Source organism: Rhea pennata, chromosome 3 (assembly GCF_028389875.1).
Source record: "Rhea pennata isolate bPtePen1 chromosome 3, bPtePen1.pri, whole genome shotgun sequence".
Lineage (NCBI taxonomy): Eukaryota > Metazoa > Chordata > Aves > Rheiformes > Rheidae > Rhea > Rhea pennata.
The window spans coordinates 122835855-122851357 of record NC_084665.1 but is presented as its reverse complement, the minus strand read 5'-3'; the positions used below and the strand labels follow the sequence as shown (position 1 = coordinate 122851357).

Genomic DNA, 15503 nt, shown 5'->3' with positions numbered 1-15503 from the left:
AGCAAATAAAACGTGTTTTGGTATAAAGTATTAAAGCATCATGTGAGCTAGTTATTTGTGAAAAATTCATCAGTGACTTCTTCAGCTTCTTAATTTCTAGCCTCTAGTAGAAAGGTGGCAGGGTTAGTCTATGGTTATAGGATAACAGAAAATGTTCTCTGCAATCCATAGTCTTTCCATATCCAGGATAACTTTCATTTTGCTGCAATACCCAGGAAACTGCTTCTTGAGCAGACCGTTGATAAAAGCAAACTGAATCTGTGGAGCAGAGCCATAAGGACTCAGAAATCTTCCTTGGTGTGGAAAAATATGGGGTTGATTTCTATCTTTCATTTTTGTAAATTTCTTTTGCAGACATCCAATTTTATTTTATTGTGGTGGTCCTTGAAAGTCAGGTCTTCAGCTGATATAAAAAGGTACTGGCTTCAGGACAGTGATGATTTACACACATGGCTTCTTACTATCCTCTACAGTTTTACAAATGACCGGGGGTTAGGAGAACATTAGTGAAACAGTGAATGCATTTGTGAAACAGAATACCAAAAGATGCTTTTATTAAATCTGTAAAGGACCTTTTAGGATTACAGATTTCTTTCCTCTCTTGCCAGAGATGAACTTAATGAGAAAAAAAAACATGTAATCCTTCAAGTCTAAAAGCATTCTGAGTTTTGAGACATGGGTAATAAACAGGATTACAGCTGTGCTCTCCGAAACGCACAGGAGGGATCCAGCAGCATGTGACATGTGGTTGGACGGATTTTGGCCGGCTCCTGCAGGTCTGCCTTACACCCCTTCCCAGCCGGTGGCTGGCTCCCGGGGGTGCTCTCCGAGATGTCACTGCTCCTTTGGCAAGCAGCTTGGGGAGGACACGGGGGCTGAGTGCTCTAGAAAGTGATTTCTTTCGGTGGAGTTGAGGATGTTCAGCAGCACCGCGTGAAAGTGTGAGAGAGGGAGGAACGAGCAGCACAACATCCAGAGCCGGCTACCGAACTCAGCAAGGGGAGGAAAAAGAGAGCTCGTCTTTGCAGCGTGCGTTTCCCCCTCTGCCTCTTGAATTCTAAAAACTGAGGCATCAGATGAGCTTTGGATTTACGGTTTTTGAAGATTGTTTCGAGCTGGACATTAAAATAAAAGCAGCAATGAAGCTATAGGGGGAATGCTCTACACAGAGTTTGAGACCAAGGTAAGTCCTGCTTCTCCTGTTGTTCTTGTTAGGAAAAAAATTAAATGCTGCAAGTGTGGGTATGTACACACAAAAGGTAAGTGCAAAAATGCATTTGTATGTGCACAGTTAGGTGGTTTTCCTCTGTATATTCACTATTTTATTAATTTAGGTTCGTATTCAGGTTGCCTTAACTAATACTTAGTTTCGTATACAATTCTCTCAATTATCATACCACCTTTTTCCTTCTTCCTGGAAGAATAAGCTGTTTCATCATACACATAAAGATTTTAGGACCTAGCAGCCTTAAATGTATCTAAGAAAGTCAGAACAGTGTTCTGAAAGTGTTGATATTTAGTGGTTGCCGAGTCTCTTTTCTTCTTTTTCCCCTCCACTCCTTCTGATAGTGTTGTGGTCACTAAGCATGTGTGATATAACCAGAGACAATTTTATGGTGTAATATGACTGGGAAGCATTATGGAATTTTAATAAATACTGGTCTTTCTGGAAGAGTATTTCCTTCTGTATTTCTGGAGGTGTATAAAGATCTGGCATTACCTTTATTAAAAAATTAATTTGGGAGTGACAAATGATCGATTTGTCACTGGGTAACATCAGAAACATATTGGTTGGTTGATTTCAAAGTCAGAAATTAAAACTAATGTCCCCAAACCATTTTTTACAGAAAGAGTATTTCCTGAAATTGTGTGTTCGTGTCCGTTTCTCACAGCTCTCTGCTTGCTGCTCCTAGGGAGAAAGTAATTGCCAGAAGGTGCAAAATTGTAAGTCATCACAGTGGCACTTTTCACCAAAGAGAAATCAGCTCTTTGTGTTTATTGGACTTCTGAGCTATTTTTAATGGCAAATTAACAGTTAAGCACTCTTATGGGAGTCACGTATCAGAGAATCTCAGTGTTTGCATGCAGTTAGGAAATGACTGGACAGTGTTTCTTTGCTGAATTGGACGAAGGTACTGTCTCCTTGCACCTTTTTGCACAGAAATTGGCCCAGTAATAAAAAGGCAAGAAAAAAAGGACAATTTTCATATCAATTTTAGCCTGTGATAAGAGGTGAGAGATCCGGCAAGGAGATCGTGGGCAGGGACGTGACATTCCCAAGTTACATCCCCAGCCACTGCCTCGCTGTACGACTGCATGCAAATTACTAAATCACTCTAATCAGGTTTATCAGCTGGAAAACAGTTCTGTAAGTATATACTCCAGCTCTGTTATAAGGTCTTATTCTCTTTCACAAGAACAGAATCAATGAGATTGCACAGGCTGGTCAGCCAGGAAGCCGTTTTTCTCTCCTTGTGTTAGGATTAGACTTTTGCTCGTCACCAGGACGCTCGGTTAATGGGCAGATGGATAGCTGTGCAGGGTGGGCAGGGACAGGCAAGGCTCCGAAATGGGAAAACTCCACCTAAAAATGTTTCAGGAGCTAGTCGCAGTCATCTTCAGACAAACTGCAGGCGATGTATCTTGTGAACCGGGATTGCCTTTCTGTGCTGCTTTGGTTTGTCTGGTGTTTGTAGCCTTTCCCCGTTGTATGTTCTCCTGTAGTAGTACGATTGGTACTGTTTTCTGACAAGCTCCATTTACTGAGTTGAAATTGTGCTTGCTGGGTTACTGAGCTTCATTTTTATCCTCTCTGAAACATGCTTTGGTTATGTCTACTTTTCCTTTTTGTCTAGCCCATCTCTGCTGATTAGGCAGCTCCAGCAATCTGAGTGTCAAGCACTTTTTTCTTCCCAAGGCAACACCAGGAAAGCAGTTCAAAACCTGCTTTATTGCCTCTGTGCTGCAGCTACTGCAGAAGTTTTCCGATTCTGATTCTTTGCAGCCTTTTCAGATTCTGTGACATGTCTGCTCTGTTTTCCTTTACTTTGTTCGGGCTCACGCCTAAACAGATTCACTTTGCAAGATTTGAAGAGAGGTAGAGATGGATCTTCAGCTTGTGTAAGTCAGCATCACTTAGCCGCAGCCAGATCTCGTGGCTGAAGGTCTGCTCACCACAGGGATTCCCAGGAACTTTATTGCAGGCTTGGCACTGCAAGAAAATGTACTCCTGCCTGTCCCAGGAAAGAGTAGGAGTAAATGCCCTGAAAACCATCAGCAGAGGGAACTCAAATGTGGATGTATGCTGGGTTACACTGGGAATATACTGCTTTTGCTCCTAATATGCTGCACCACGGAAGCAAGATCTGGTTCTTGTATTGGTCCTCGAAGGTGTCAAGGAATTTCACAGTGAGGACCTGAATCTGGGGATGAATCTTCTAATCCAAGTAGGCCCCCTGGTAAAATGTGTCCATCTTCTTGGACAAGCTGTGACTATGCTTTATCAGTGGCAGCAGCAGAGCTGCTGACCAGGTGAGGTGACTGGGAATGTCCTCCAAACAGGACATGGCTCAGGGTGCAGGGTTGTGTGTTGCTGTGGTGTTGGTGTACACGATGCTTTCTGGTTTGGTTGGTTTTCATGTACTAAAAGCTAAGCAGAAGGAAATCTGTATTATTACTTTTCAAAGATTTATGGAGTTCTTTGCTTTAATTTTTGTTCCCAAATGAAATTTCTCTCAGTGTTTCTTAAACATTCTTTGCTTTTCTGGCAAAATAATAATTGAATTTGATCAGATTCGTACGAAGTGGATTCCTGTTAACACTCTCTCCTCTCCTTCCCCCAACTATATCTCTTGCAATATATATTTATACATTTATATTTCATAAAATAAGATCCTGATGACTTTTCTGTCTTTTTGGAGTCCCTAAAAAGCACTTTTAATGTGCCTGATTCTTGCCAAAGTAATGACACTTGTCACCATAAAAGTGCACTTCTTTGTAATGTATTTTACCTGTTGAGGACACTTGAAACATTCTTTCTTGTGCACAACGCAGCAACTGCTCCTACTTTGTTTTGCATTAATAAGTCTTTTAGCAAAGCTGAATTCAGCAGACTATTGAATTTGCCTTAACTGCACTCTTAAAATAATGAACTTAATCGCTAGTATTTTATTTCCCAAAGGATCTGCCTGTATTAGAAATTAAGAGGTCTTCTGGGAAAGAGAGTCTCTCTCTGATCTAAGGATATGATTTGTTTAAGATATGACTGGTTCAAAGTTATTTTCTTTGACAATTTTAATTTACCTTTGGAAAAATTCACCTAGAGAGGCCATTAAATTTCCATTGTTAAATGTTTTAAAGAACAGACTAGACAGTCATCTATAATGACATAATTAGAGTTCAGCCTGCCTTGAAATCAAGTAAGAACTAGCTGTTTGCTTGAGGTCCTTTCCAGCCTCTTGCAGTCACAGGGCTTGCAATGATCATATGTCACAGTTTTGTTTCTCAGGGTCTGTCTCCTGAAGGGTGTAAAGTCCCAGTTACCCTTCACTAACATTTCGTGGAACTACTTAGTGCTAAATACTCCAAACGTCTCATCGAGTGCAGTGGCACTGACTTCTTGGAAACTGCAAATAGGTGGTTATATAAACAGCACGAGTGAGCAGCTACAGACTTACTTTCCAAATCAGAGATGACTGTTGTGAAGGCTGCTGCCATGCCTACCTTGTTCAAATATGGTGCTATTCTCAGGACAGAGACGTTTTCTGCAATTTGGATGCCCTCACACCTTGCTCACTGGATACAAACACAGGTTCTGGCTGCTGCCCGGGATATCAGCAGGGATTACGTCGCAGAGAGCATTACTGGTTGCTTTGTTGAGTCCGCCTCTCCATACAAATAAATCACAAATTTCAGATGGCCACAGACTTGTGAATGCGCTTATATATGCTTTGGATATTGAGGAGTAACAGTGTAAATACAGCCCTTTGAAAACACAGCGCTTTTGATTTTGCACGTCAAAATTTGAAAATGTAACAGACAGCTGAGAGCTGAGTCTCAAATTTTCATTTGGATCTGCTTATTGTACAGACATCATTCAGCTCTCTTTCAAAGGTGTTGTCCTGGGGAAAAAGGAAAAATACATGCTTCACTCACAGCTTCAGGTCTCTATGTAGGTCATCACCTGCAAAATCACAGTTTATTCTTTCTAGAACTAATAAGCTGATTGTTACTTCAAAACAGTGTTGTGTGCCTTTGAATCTGTTAGGACAGTCTGTGCTTTATAATGATTTTCCATATTAGCAGAATGCATTATTCTTTCTCATACTGCCAACTTCTGTGCCATTACAGCTGCCCCCATTAGCCCACTGGCTCACCTCTGCCGTAGATGCAAATTCAGTCGATTTCCCCTTTGGGGAAAGAGATTGAGCCGTTTGTCGAAAGTTGCACATCGAGCAGAAGAAGAGATGAGGCTCTGTGGTTCCTGGGGACTGTCCTGAGCTCGATCCTCTTGGCCTTTCAGCTCCCTCAGGAGACTGGAGGCTGCAGGAGAGACTATCATCAGAAGACTTGAAAACCTGAGGGCAAGCATGGAAAAAGTGGGCACTGTCAGGGTCGTAGTGGGAGGTGAAGTTTCCACGGCCAGAAAAGCAGCCTGGATAGATTGCACGAGTAGCCTGAAGCTGCTGCAGCTGCCTTCCTCGGCGCAGCGGGAGAAGAGGCCTGCCAAACCATGGAGGACATGCTGAAAAGCCCCCATGAGAGCTGTGGAAAGCAGCGGGGAGCAAAACCAATGCAGGGTTGGAGAAATAGCGTTAATTAAAACCAAACGAAAAAGCCCCAACCTTCTTTCTAGTCTGGGAAATTTTGAGGCCTGATATTGCTGTTTTATGGAGCCTGAGTCAGGATTTTGGATCTCTTGAGGTTAGCTATAGTGGAATAGTTCCATTTTAAAGAATATATTATTTAAAAGTGGAATTGTTTGTATTAATTAAATATGAATGTCTGCTGCACAGGAGTAAGCACAAGTCCATTTCTGATAGGAAGCAGAGCATTGGTGTCTTTTGTTCTGGCTTTAAATCTGTTTTCATGGGCACTAGGGGCTTTTCAGCACTGGATGTGCTGGAAAGACGGCCTGTAGATGAGCTAGATCAGCAGGCTGTGGCGTGATGCTCTGTTCCCACACTTTGGTTATCAGAGACCTGCTGCAAAGTGGTAGCCTTTGTCCTTGCAAGGGAGCAAGAAGAAAATAGTCTTGGAGAACTGATTTATTTGCCAGTGCTTGTTTTTGATATATCTTATCTGGTTTTTGATATATGCTTATTAATCAGAATAAAGGACTTTATTATTAAAAAAAAAGTCTGGAGATATTTTTTTCCTTATTTTTCACTTTATTTGCTTGTATTTGCTGTTATTTTTTTTTCGTTGAGAACACTTAGAAGGCTAGCTTTCAAAAAATGCGCAACTCAGGAAAAATGAATTTTATTTTAATTTAGAGGAAACTCCAAATAGAAAATAGCCCAGATCATGACTCATATAGTGGATGACGTAGAGGAGGGCCAGTCACTGGTTTCTGATGATCAGGCCACTAGAGGTGGGCTCCCAACCACTAAGGCTCTGTCTGCATTCATGTTTTTGCCATTAGTAGGAGTGTGTTTTTGAAGCGACTCTCCCAGCCGTCTGTACTCACCACTCCTTGGTTTGCATCAGGGAATGGTCTCAGTCCAGGAGCCAGATTCTCTTCAGAAGAGAGAAACCTGGAAGATATGCTCAAGGTTCGAATCAGCATTTGGTCCAGGGGAGCAAACTAGAGCTGCTCCAAAGTAAAATGTGTGTAGAGTGGATGCGAGGTCCTCAGAAACAACTGTTCTGCTCTACAGATCCACTGCTGTAGGTGTGTCCTGCTTGTTATTGTAAAGGTAGGTACAGACACCCACGTAAACACGTGAGTCGATTGTTGCTCTACTTTTTTATAATGATTATTACATTGTCATCAAAACAGAATAATAAGTCTTACTGCATACTTGCAAGATCAAAAGAAAGTAGAAGCACCTAGCTGGGACTTTAACCCCTGAATTTATATTCTGCCTCTCAGTAGGATGTTCAGCCGGAGATGGAGCCACATTATGTAGCTACACGTGTGATTGTAGCTTTTCCTCTACTCATCCCGTTGCGTTATTGCTATGTGATGTTGCGTTGTATTAGCTAGGCAGATCTTCAGTGACAGCTGGCCAGAAAAATATTTTCCCAGTATCAACCCCAAAAGTTGACGTTCCAAAAGCTTTTCCAGCCTCTATTGTGGGAGAAATATGAGATATTTCCATTTTACCATTTTCTTTCCTAATTAGCACAAAAGAAGCTACCGTCTTGTGTGGTGGAACACACAGATCACCTGAAATGTAGGAAATCTTAGTTTGAACTTTTAAGCTGGTGAATAATTATTCAAAGTGACTGTTCCTTTCACTAAGAGTGAGCAAGAGAATCTATCCTAGACTAACCAACAGTCTGGTGATTAAAGAGGTTACGTATTAAAAAGAAGAGATAGATTCAAATCATGAGTCTTCAGGTTTTTTAAATATAAGCTGAGATTAAATCATGATGTTTTTTGTTGAAGAAATCTCTCCTACTGACAGTAGATCTCACTACATTAAAAAAGAGGCGCTGCTTAGTGGTCATTCTGGGAGAAGTATTCTGGTTATTTACTTTCCTAAATACAACAGCTAGTCAGACTGCTGGAGAAATACCTGGCTGAGGATGCATGTCACCAGCTAAAACTAGTTTTGAGAGACATTATCAAATATGTGAAAAATGAGCACAGGAAAGCAGATAGTTAAATGGTGTAGCGGTGCTTGGCAGCAAATGTGTTGGACTCATCATGAGCGTAGCAGCCAGGATGGGTGTAGAAGGACAAGGCAATGCGTGTGTTCCCTTTGGTGGCCTATGCCTTTCGTGGCCCATGTTTGCAAGACATACTCTACAAAACTATTTGATGTTTAGCACCAGATTCTTCTTACCTGCAGCTCCTTGAGCTCTCAGCTGGTGCAATGGAGTCTTCTCCTTTTCCTGTCACACTTTGGTAAGGAGAAGTGATATATGATGCTAACACAACCTCATTACAAAGATTATACGTGTTGGGTATTCCTATTGTGCACAAAAAAATGCTGTGAAGTTACTCATTTTTTTATAACTAGCTGTTTCTATAACCTTGGTTTCCTCTTTCTTTCTTTTTTTTTTTTTTTTGTTCTTGTTATACTCTCAAAGTGAGTGGATGCCAAACGTATATGGAGTGCAGGGGTGGTTTAGAATAAAAATTACACTCAATAATTTGAATTGAGAACCAGTTGGCACTGAGACTTGGCTACTTTATTATGGAAATTCAGAGGATTAGATGTCATTGAACAAATTAAAGAAAAAAATAATAATACTCCCTTAGAAAAATAATAATACACTTTGGTGCTAATGTATTCTTTTAGCTTTTGTCTTTTACTTGAAATAAAATTAGTTATAATTGTATTATTTTTAAGAGCTATTACACATCATGAAAGGGCAGAAAGTTATTTTCTTAATTAACATAGTTGATAGTTATTGTTTTAGCTGTGTTAATTTTTTTTTAATAATGAACTCTACTAATTCTTACTAGAAGGTTGTGCTGGGTCTGTGGCCCTCTTTTGTTTCCAACTACAATTTATCTCTTAGTAAATTCATCTGCTTCCACAAATTATTCTGACACTTATAAATGGTTCATGTCTTTGATTGTAATATTCTATTCCTTGTGTGTTCATTTCAGTCACATTAAAGCATTTCTGCCTTAGTAACGTTCACAGAGGAACCTTTTGGTAGCACTTGGTTGTAGCTCAGTTTCTGTGATTCCTATGGTACAAATTACAAATTTGTACTGCTCAGGCATTCTTATACTAAGTAACTCCTGCTTCTGAGTTACATAATGCTGTTAGTTTTTTATTTTTTTTTTATTTTATTTTTTTTGGTGAAGGTTGTGTTAAAATTTTCCTCAAAACTTTTTGATCTGCTTTGTAAAACCATGGTATCTCAAAGAAACAAACAACACTCCCTCCCCCCAAACCCCCTAGTATTAGAGTTCGTTCAAATCTTGTTTCATGGAATAATTCATCTTGAAAAATGCAAGTTATCTAAATTTGCTAGGCTTTATTTGATAGTTTAAAAGCTGTCCCTCTCTGTGTTTATTCTACCCAACACTTAGCAGACACCAGATGTTGATCAGGATTATGGTTTTTCTTGATTTGGAGTTATGATAATTATTCTGCCTTGTTAATTATATCTCCTTTTTGTTTCTTATATCCTAAAAGTGTGAGATTTGACTTTTGAACAGATTTTTGGGGTACACTTACTTCCTTCTTAATGATTTGGATCGCTTCTATTTGTAGAAGATGCATCAGTTCCTTTGCTAATTAGGATGATGGAAAAGCTTTAAAAGCCATAATCTAGTATCAAAATCCTATATTATGTTTTACTGGAACACTTTTTGTGTAAATTGAGCAAAGTAGCTTTTTATCACAGAATCACAGAATGGTGGAGATCAGAAGGGACCTCTGGAGATCATCTAGTCCAACCCTCCTGCTCAGGCAGTGTCACCTAGTGCACGTTACACAGGACGCTTTGAATATCTCCCGGGATGGAGACTCCACACCCTGTCTAGGCAACATGTTCCAGTGCTCTATCACCCTCACGGTAGAAAAGTTTTTCCTCATGTTCAGATGGAATTGCTTGTGTTTCATTTTGTGCCTGTTGCCTCTCGTCCTATTGCTGGGCACTACCGGAAAGAGTCTAGCCCCATCACCCTCCCTTTAGATACTTACACACATTGATAAGGTTCCCCCTCAGACTTTTCTTCTCCAGGCTAAACAGTCTTAGCTCTCCTAGCCTTTCCTTATGTGAGAGATGCTCCAGACCCCTCATCATCTTAGTAGACATTTGCTGGACTCGCTCCAGTAGCTCCATGTCTCTCTTGTACTGACACAGGACTCCAGATGCAGCCTCACCAGGGCTGAGTAGAGGGTAAGGATCTCCCCTGACCTGCTGGCAATGCTCTTCCTAATGCAGCCCAGGATACCATAGGGGCACACCAGGGCACATTGCTAGCTCATGGTTAACTCGTCCACCAGGACTCTCAGGTTCTTCTCCACAGAGCTGCTTTCCAGCAGGTCAGCCCCCAGCCTGTACTGGTGCATGGGGTTATTCCTCCCCAGGCACAGGACTCTACACTTTCCGTTGTTGAACTTCATGAGATTCCCTTCTACCTGTCTCTCAAATCTGTTAGGGTCTCTCTGAATGGCAGGACAGCCTTCTGCTGTATCAGCCACTCCTCCTAGTTTGGTGTCATCAACAAACTTGCTGAGGAGGCACTATGTCCATTCATCCATGTCACTGATGAGTAAGTTTAACAATCCTTGACTCTGTATTGACTCCCTGGGGGACACCACTACTGACTGGCCTCCGACTGGATTTTATGCCACTGATCACAACTCTCCAAGCTGTGCCATTCAGCTGGTTTTCAATTCACCTCACTGACCACTTATCTAGTGAGCCCTTCAGCAGCTTGTCTATGAGGATGTTACGGGAGACAGTCTCAAAAGCCTTGCTGAAGTCAAGGTAGACAACATCCACTGCTCTCTCCCTCATCTACCCAGTCCATCATTCATTTGCAGAAGGCCATCAGATTGGTTAAGCAAGACTTCCTCTTCATGAATACATTCTGACTACTCCTGATTACCTTCTGGTCTTTCATATGTTTGTAGATGGCAGCCAGGATGAGTTGTTCCATCACCTTTCCAGGGATCAAGGTGAGACTGACCGGCTTGCAATTCCCTGATTTTCTCCTTCTTGCCCTTTATGAAGACTGGAGTGACATTAGCTTTCTTCTAGTCCTCAGGCACATCTCCTGATCTCCATGACCTTTCAAATACAGTTGAGAGAGGCCTTGCAATGCCACTGGCCAGCTCCCTCAACACTCATGGGTGCATCTCATCAGGGCCCATGGACTTGCAGATGTCAAATTTACTTAAATTATCTCTAACCTGATCCCCCTCCACCAAGAGAAAATCTTCCTTTCTCTAGACCTTCTTCTTGGTCTCAAGGATCTGTGTTTCCTGAGAGCTGCTCTTAGTAGTAAAAACTGAAGCAAATAAGTCATTCAGTATCTCTGTCTTTCTGGTACTTTTTGGCACCAGGACCACTACCCCATTCAGTAGCATGCTTACATTTTCCCTAGTCTTCCTTTTGTTGCTGACTTACTTAAAGAAATTCTTCTTGCTGTCTTTGACAACCCTTGCCAAATTAAACTCCAAATGAGCTCTCTTATACCTGAAATGTCTCCCATTCTTGGTTTCCCAGATATAATTAATTTAATGAGGAAACTTTGTGTGTGCGTCTTTCTGGAAGTTAGACACTAGTCTCCTCTCTCTTTTTGCAGAAAAATTTCATTAAGTCTGTGTTCCCATAAATACTGTACTCCCTCTGGCTGAAGTCAAGATAAGCTGTTTTCTTTTCTTTCAGCAGCCGAATAGGACTAGTCTATCATAACATTAATATTTACACACAGGTAACAATTTATACTGAGAGAAACAGCAAACTCTGCTATATTATTGCGGTCCATTTTGACCAATTAAGCTTTCATATCTGTCCGATGGCTCTGATTTGAATGGGAAACCTGCACCTTCCCTTCAGAGATAGGCTACAAATCAATAATGTCTGGGCTTCTGGCTGAAGTTAGCATATGCAGAAGTTAAAATTTTCACTATAAAACTGCTTTTATGTGAGGGGTTGTTAAGTTAGACAATATTCTCTCAGGCACTACTTAACGTTGTCATGACTAGGAGTTTTTAGTGTGACTCAGGAAAGGAGCACACCCTTAAACACTTTGATATTTCTTTATATCACCCCCAAGTTGTCCTGACAAGTTCCAGATGTGCTTTTCGATTTTCATCAGTTCAACCGCTACGTGGTTCAAATGCAGCAGCTGCATAAAACTGGCAGGACTGTTAAAGCTGGGGGACAGAAAGGCATAGGGGTCCTTTTAGAGGCAAGGCAGCAGCTGGATCAAGACCTGTGACTGTGATTTGATGGGGAGGAAAATTAGCCTGATGGTTTTGTTTCTCAGATTTGTACTTGACTTGGTATTGTCTGGTATTCTCAGATTAGTACCTGACCTTTTGTATGAGATAGTCTTTCCAGGCCACCTCCAGGCTGCCCTATTGTGGCACCTAATCAAGCCCAGGCAGCTCTTTTGACATCTGAATTTAAGGGAGCAGTGAAAAATGTGAACTGCTTATTCACGAAGGTTGTGGAAGAAGAAGAGGGCTTATGAAGCCACCCATGGTATTTTTTTTAATTAACCAGCCTTTGCTTAGTTTTTCCATCATTGGTAACAAAGAAAATCAATGAAATTGCTGAACTTGAAAGACTGTAATACTACTTGGAGTTGCATGCCTGGGACACCTTTTTGTTTCTTGTAACATTTTGTGGTTTCATCTTTCAATTTATCCTATGAATCACCAAGTTCCCATTATCACACCAATGAAATGTTACTGATAACAATAAAATGCACCTCAGCATCAACCAAAGCAGCTGGCTGGGGCCTTGGTGCTAAAGGATGCACCAACCATGGTGGTTCTTCATTCAATCTGGGAAACACATACACACCTCTCTAGATGAGGCATACAAATGTCACTGCTGTGATGCTGATTTCATCCTAAAGTAGGAGGTGGTAGCCACAGAGGAGCCGGGATCTGGAAGCAGGGGGAATGTGGCTGGATGTTAATAGCCTTTTGTCAGTGCCTGGAGGGACAATGTGCCTTCCTATAGTCTACTTCTCTTAATTTAAATCTGTCTTCAAAGGTTGAGGGACAAATGGAGAGGGGGTTGTGGATAGTTTAGGGGTAGGTGGATGTCATCTGCTTCAGGTTTGGCCATGCTGGACTGTTCTTGAGAACACTGTCCACTTTCAAGATGCAGAAGAGAAGGTGACCTACATGACAAAGAGGTGCTGTAGCCTCCAGCTGCAGCCAGCCGTGTGCTTTATAGAGTCCTCACACCCTAAAGTACATATACAGGGCTTGATTCAGTTGCTGAGGTGCCTGAAGTTAGATGCCTGGCTGTTGTGGACTCCTGTCATATTTTGAGAGCAGGCATCTGTAGATGATGATTCAGTCTAAGCTAGCTAGTGTCACCTTAGCTTAGCCCACTCTCTCCACCAAGAAGTAGAAGGCTGAGACTCTGAGCTTGTGCTCAATGTGCATTCATGTTTTGGTGGGAGAAATATAAAGCTTTATAATTTGTCCCAGATTTCACTGAAAAATGTATGGAAAAGCTGAAGTCCCTGTGTGCCACGCCTGCCTCATAGGCAGAGCAGACACTGGCAAAAAGAATTGAGATTGCTGAATGTCCAGAACAATTCTTGGCTGGGTGGTTTCAAACACTGTTTTCATTGTTTTTCATCTTATGCTAGAATTCCTCACTCTACTTCTTCAGCTGTTCTGGAGGAGTAACCTGCATGGAAGCCTGGTAGATACTAGTTTTTCCATATCAGGGTTCACTATATTTATTTTAGCACATTTACACTTAATAGTCCATTCCATAAAAGTAGAAACAGTAAGAAAATTCCAGCTATTAATGAGCTTGCCTAGATGCATATTATTACTTGCCTATTATTCAGTACCACTGCTGCTTCTTTGTAACCATAATACCTAATTACTGCTCATAACCATAACCATACAAATTATTTACAGTAGAATCACCTAAATAACTCTAAGGAGAATTTATGAATACAACTGTTAACCATAAAACTTGCAGAGCTACCATTTGTAGACACAATGCCCCTCAAGATATGAAGAAGTTGCTTTGACTGTCTAACTGATAATTCCCAATTTCAGTTAGAATTTAGGTATCATTAGAACAGACTGAATAGACAAAGACAACAAATTCAACATGCGTTAAACACATCGAACAATGAAGCTATTCAGACACAAATAATTGCCCTACTCAGTTTTCCCAGATTCTGACTCTTACACAAAACTGGTAGCATTAGGTTCCTTAAGATATTCAGAGAAGGCATTTCAGATCCCTCTGGCTTTAATCTTGCAATACAGCAGTTGCTAGATGCTGCTCAAATGGATTACTGTGATGAGTGCCGTATGAATAATGATATACTTAGATAAATAAAGCCATGAAATAAATCATGGCAGGATGCTTTGCGCAATTTTGAGTTGGATGCTGATATGCCGTGGGAGCTAGTAGAACAGAAATGAAGATCAGAGGGTTGTATGAATGAAAATATCATTGCAATTTCTGGTAGTGGATGTGATCTGTAGCAGAATCTATTCTTTTGTTTTTCAGACACTGAGCTGGACTTGAATGGGATGGCATCAGATCACAACACTTCATCCCAGGATGAATACCTCCCACACTACCTCCAGAAAGAAGACCCCTTTGCATCAAAGCTTTCTAGAGAGGCTGACATAGTAGCTGGAATTTATTTGACAGTGATTGGTAATGATTTTTTAATTTATTTTTGAAACATGAATATGTCACTGCACCCTTTCAGGCATTCACAAAGAAGGCAGTGACTGCTGGGCATCAGATGTGTAATTACAAGTTTCTTCATACTAGAAGGAAAAATCTAGGCAAAGATAGAGAAGAACATATCAGAAATATGGTTAGCCTCATAACAGAATGCTGGTCTAAGTAGGTAAAAAGCCTGTTTCCAAAAGTGACTATTAGTGGACCTTCCATGAAAAGTTGCAAGAAATCCTCTAATAATTTCCACTGATAGGTAACTGTCTTGCAGATTAATTGTTCCTGGACAAAGCTGACTTCTGCCCTTATGCAGTGTGGGTTCTACATCCTGTTTGCAGTGCCTCTCTCATGTGTCTACACAGCAAAAGAGAACGTCCTCAAAAATGCTCATTTGAATCTTGTTCCATTCTTAGCCTCAATTCTTTTGTTACTCACTATATTGAACAGTATTTTGTGTTTGTGACCCTCCCCTCACTTGAGATACTTTTGTCCTGGCATCTTTTATCGTGTGCAAAGTGACTCTGCAAGCAGAATAAATGCAATTATTTTTTTGGGTAAGTGTATGTAAGATAATAGATATGTCTGATTTTTGGTAAAGTATTTATATTCCAGGCAGTTCTCATTCATTTGGGGAAATACCGGTCTCCATTGCTTGACAGAACATGCTAGTCCTTGTTTTTGCTGATTTGCCATCCTCTGACTCTCTGCTCTTTTGGGGAGTTTGTATCTTTTTGTGTTAGTATTTTTCCTTTCAAATAGTTGAGCTGCTAACTGTTGTCTCAACCCTTATATTTCAGTCCATGATTTTATGGACTTTTTTATCCTTATGTTTTATGGCTTTACCTTATATACTTTCTCGTTGCTCAAAATCTGTTAAAATGAGTCAAGGTCACACAACAGCACTGCACCAAGCTGTGTTCTGGGTCATTGACAACTCTGGACTGAGGGCTACAGGG

The 15503-nt window shown here is 40.9% G+C and overlaps 1 protein-coding gene across 1 annotated transcript in view; it reads left to right on the top strand.

Moving 5' to 3' along the window:
* The first annotated feature begins 1156 nt into the window (after positions 1–1156).
* The window catches only part of OPN5 (opsin 5), a 34468-nt gene continuing 20121 nt past the window's right edge, over positions 1157–15503 (top strand). Inside the window, exons 1-2 of the mRNA XM_062573120.1 lie at positions 1157–1183; positions 14343–14520. Coding sequence (XP_062429104.1) covers positions 1157–1183; positions 14343–14520 — 205 coding nt within the window. The remainder of the gene's footprint in view (positions 1184–14342; positions 14521–15503) is intronic.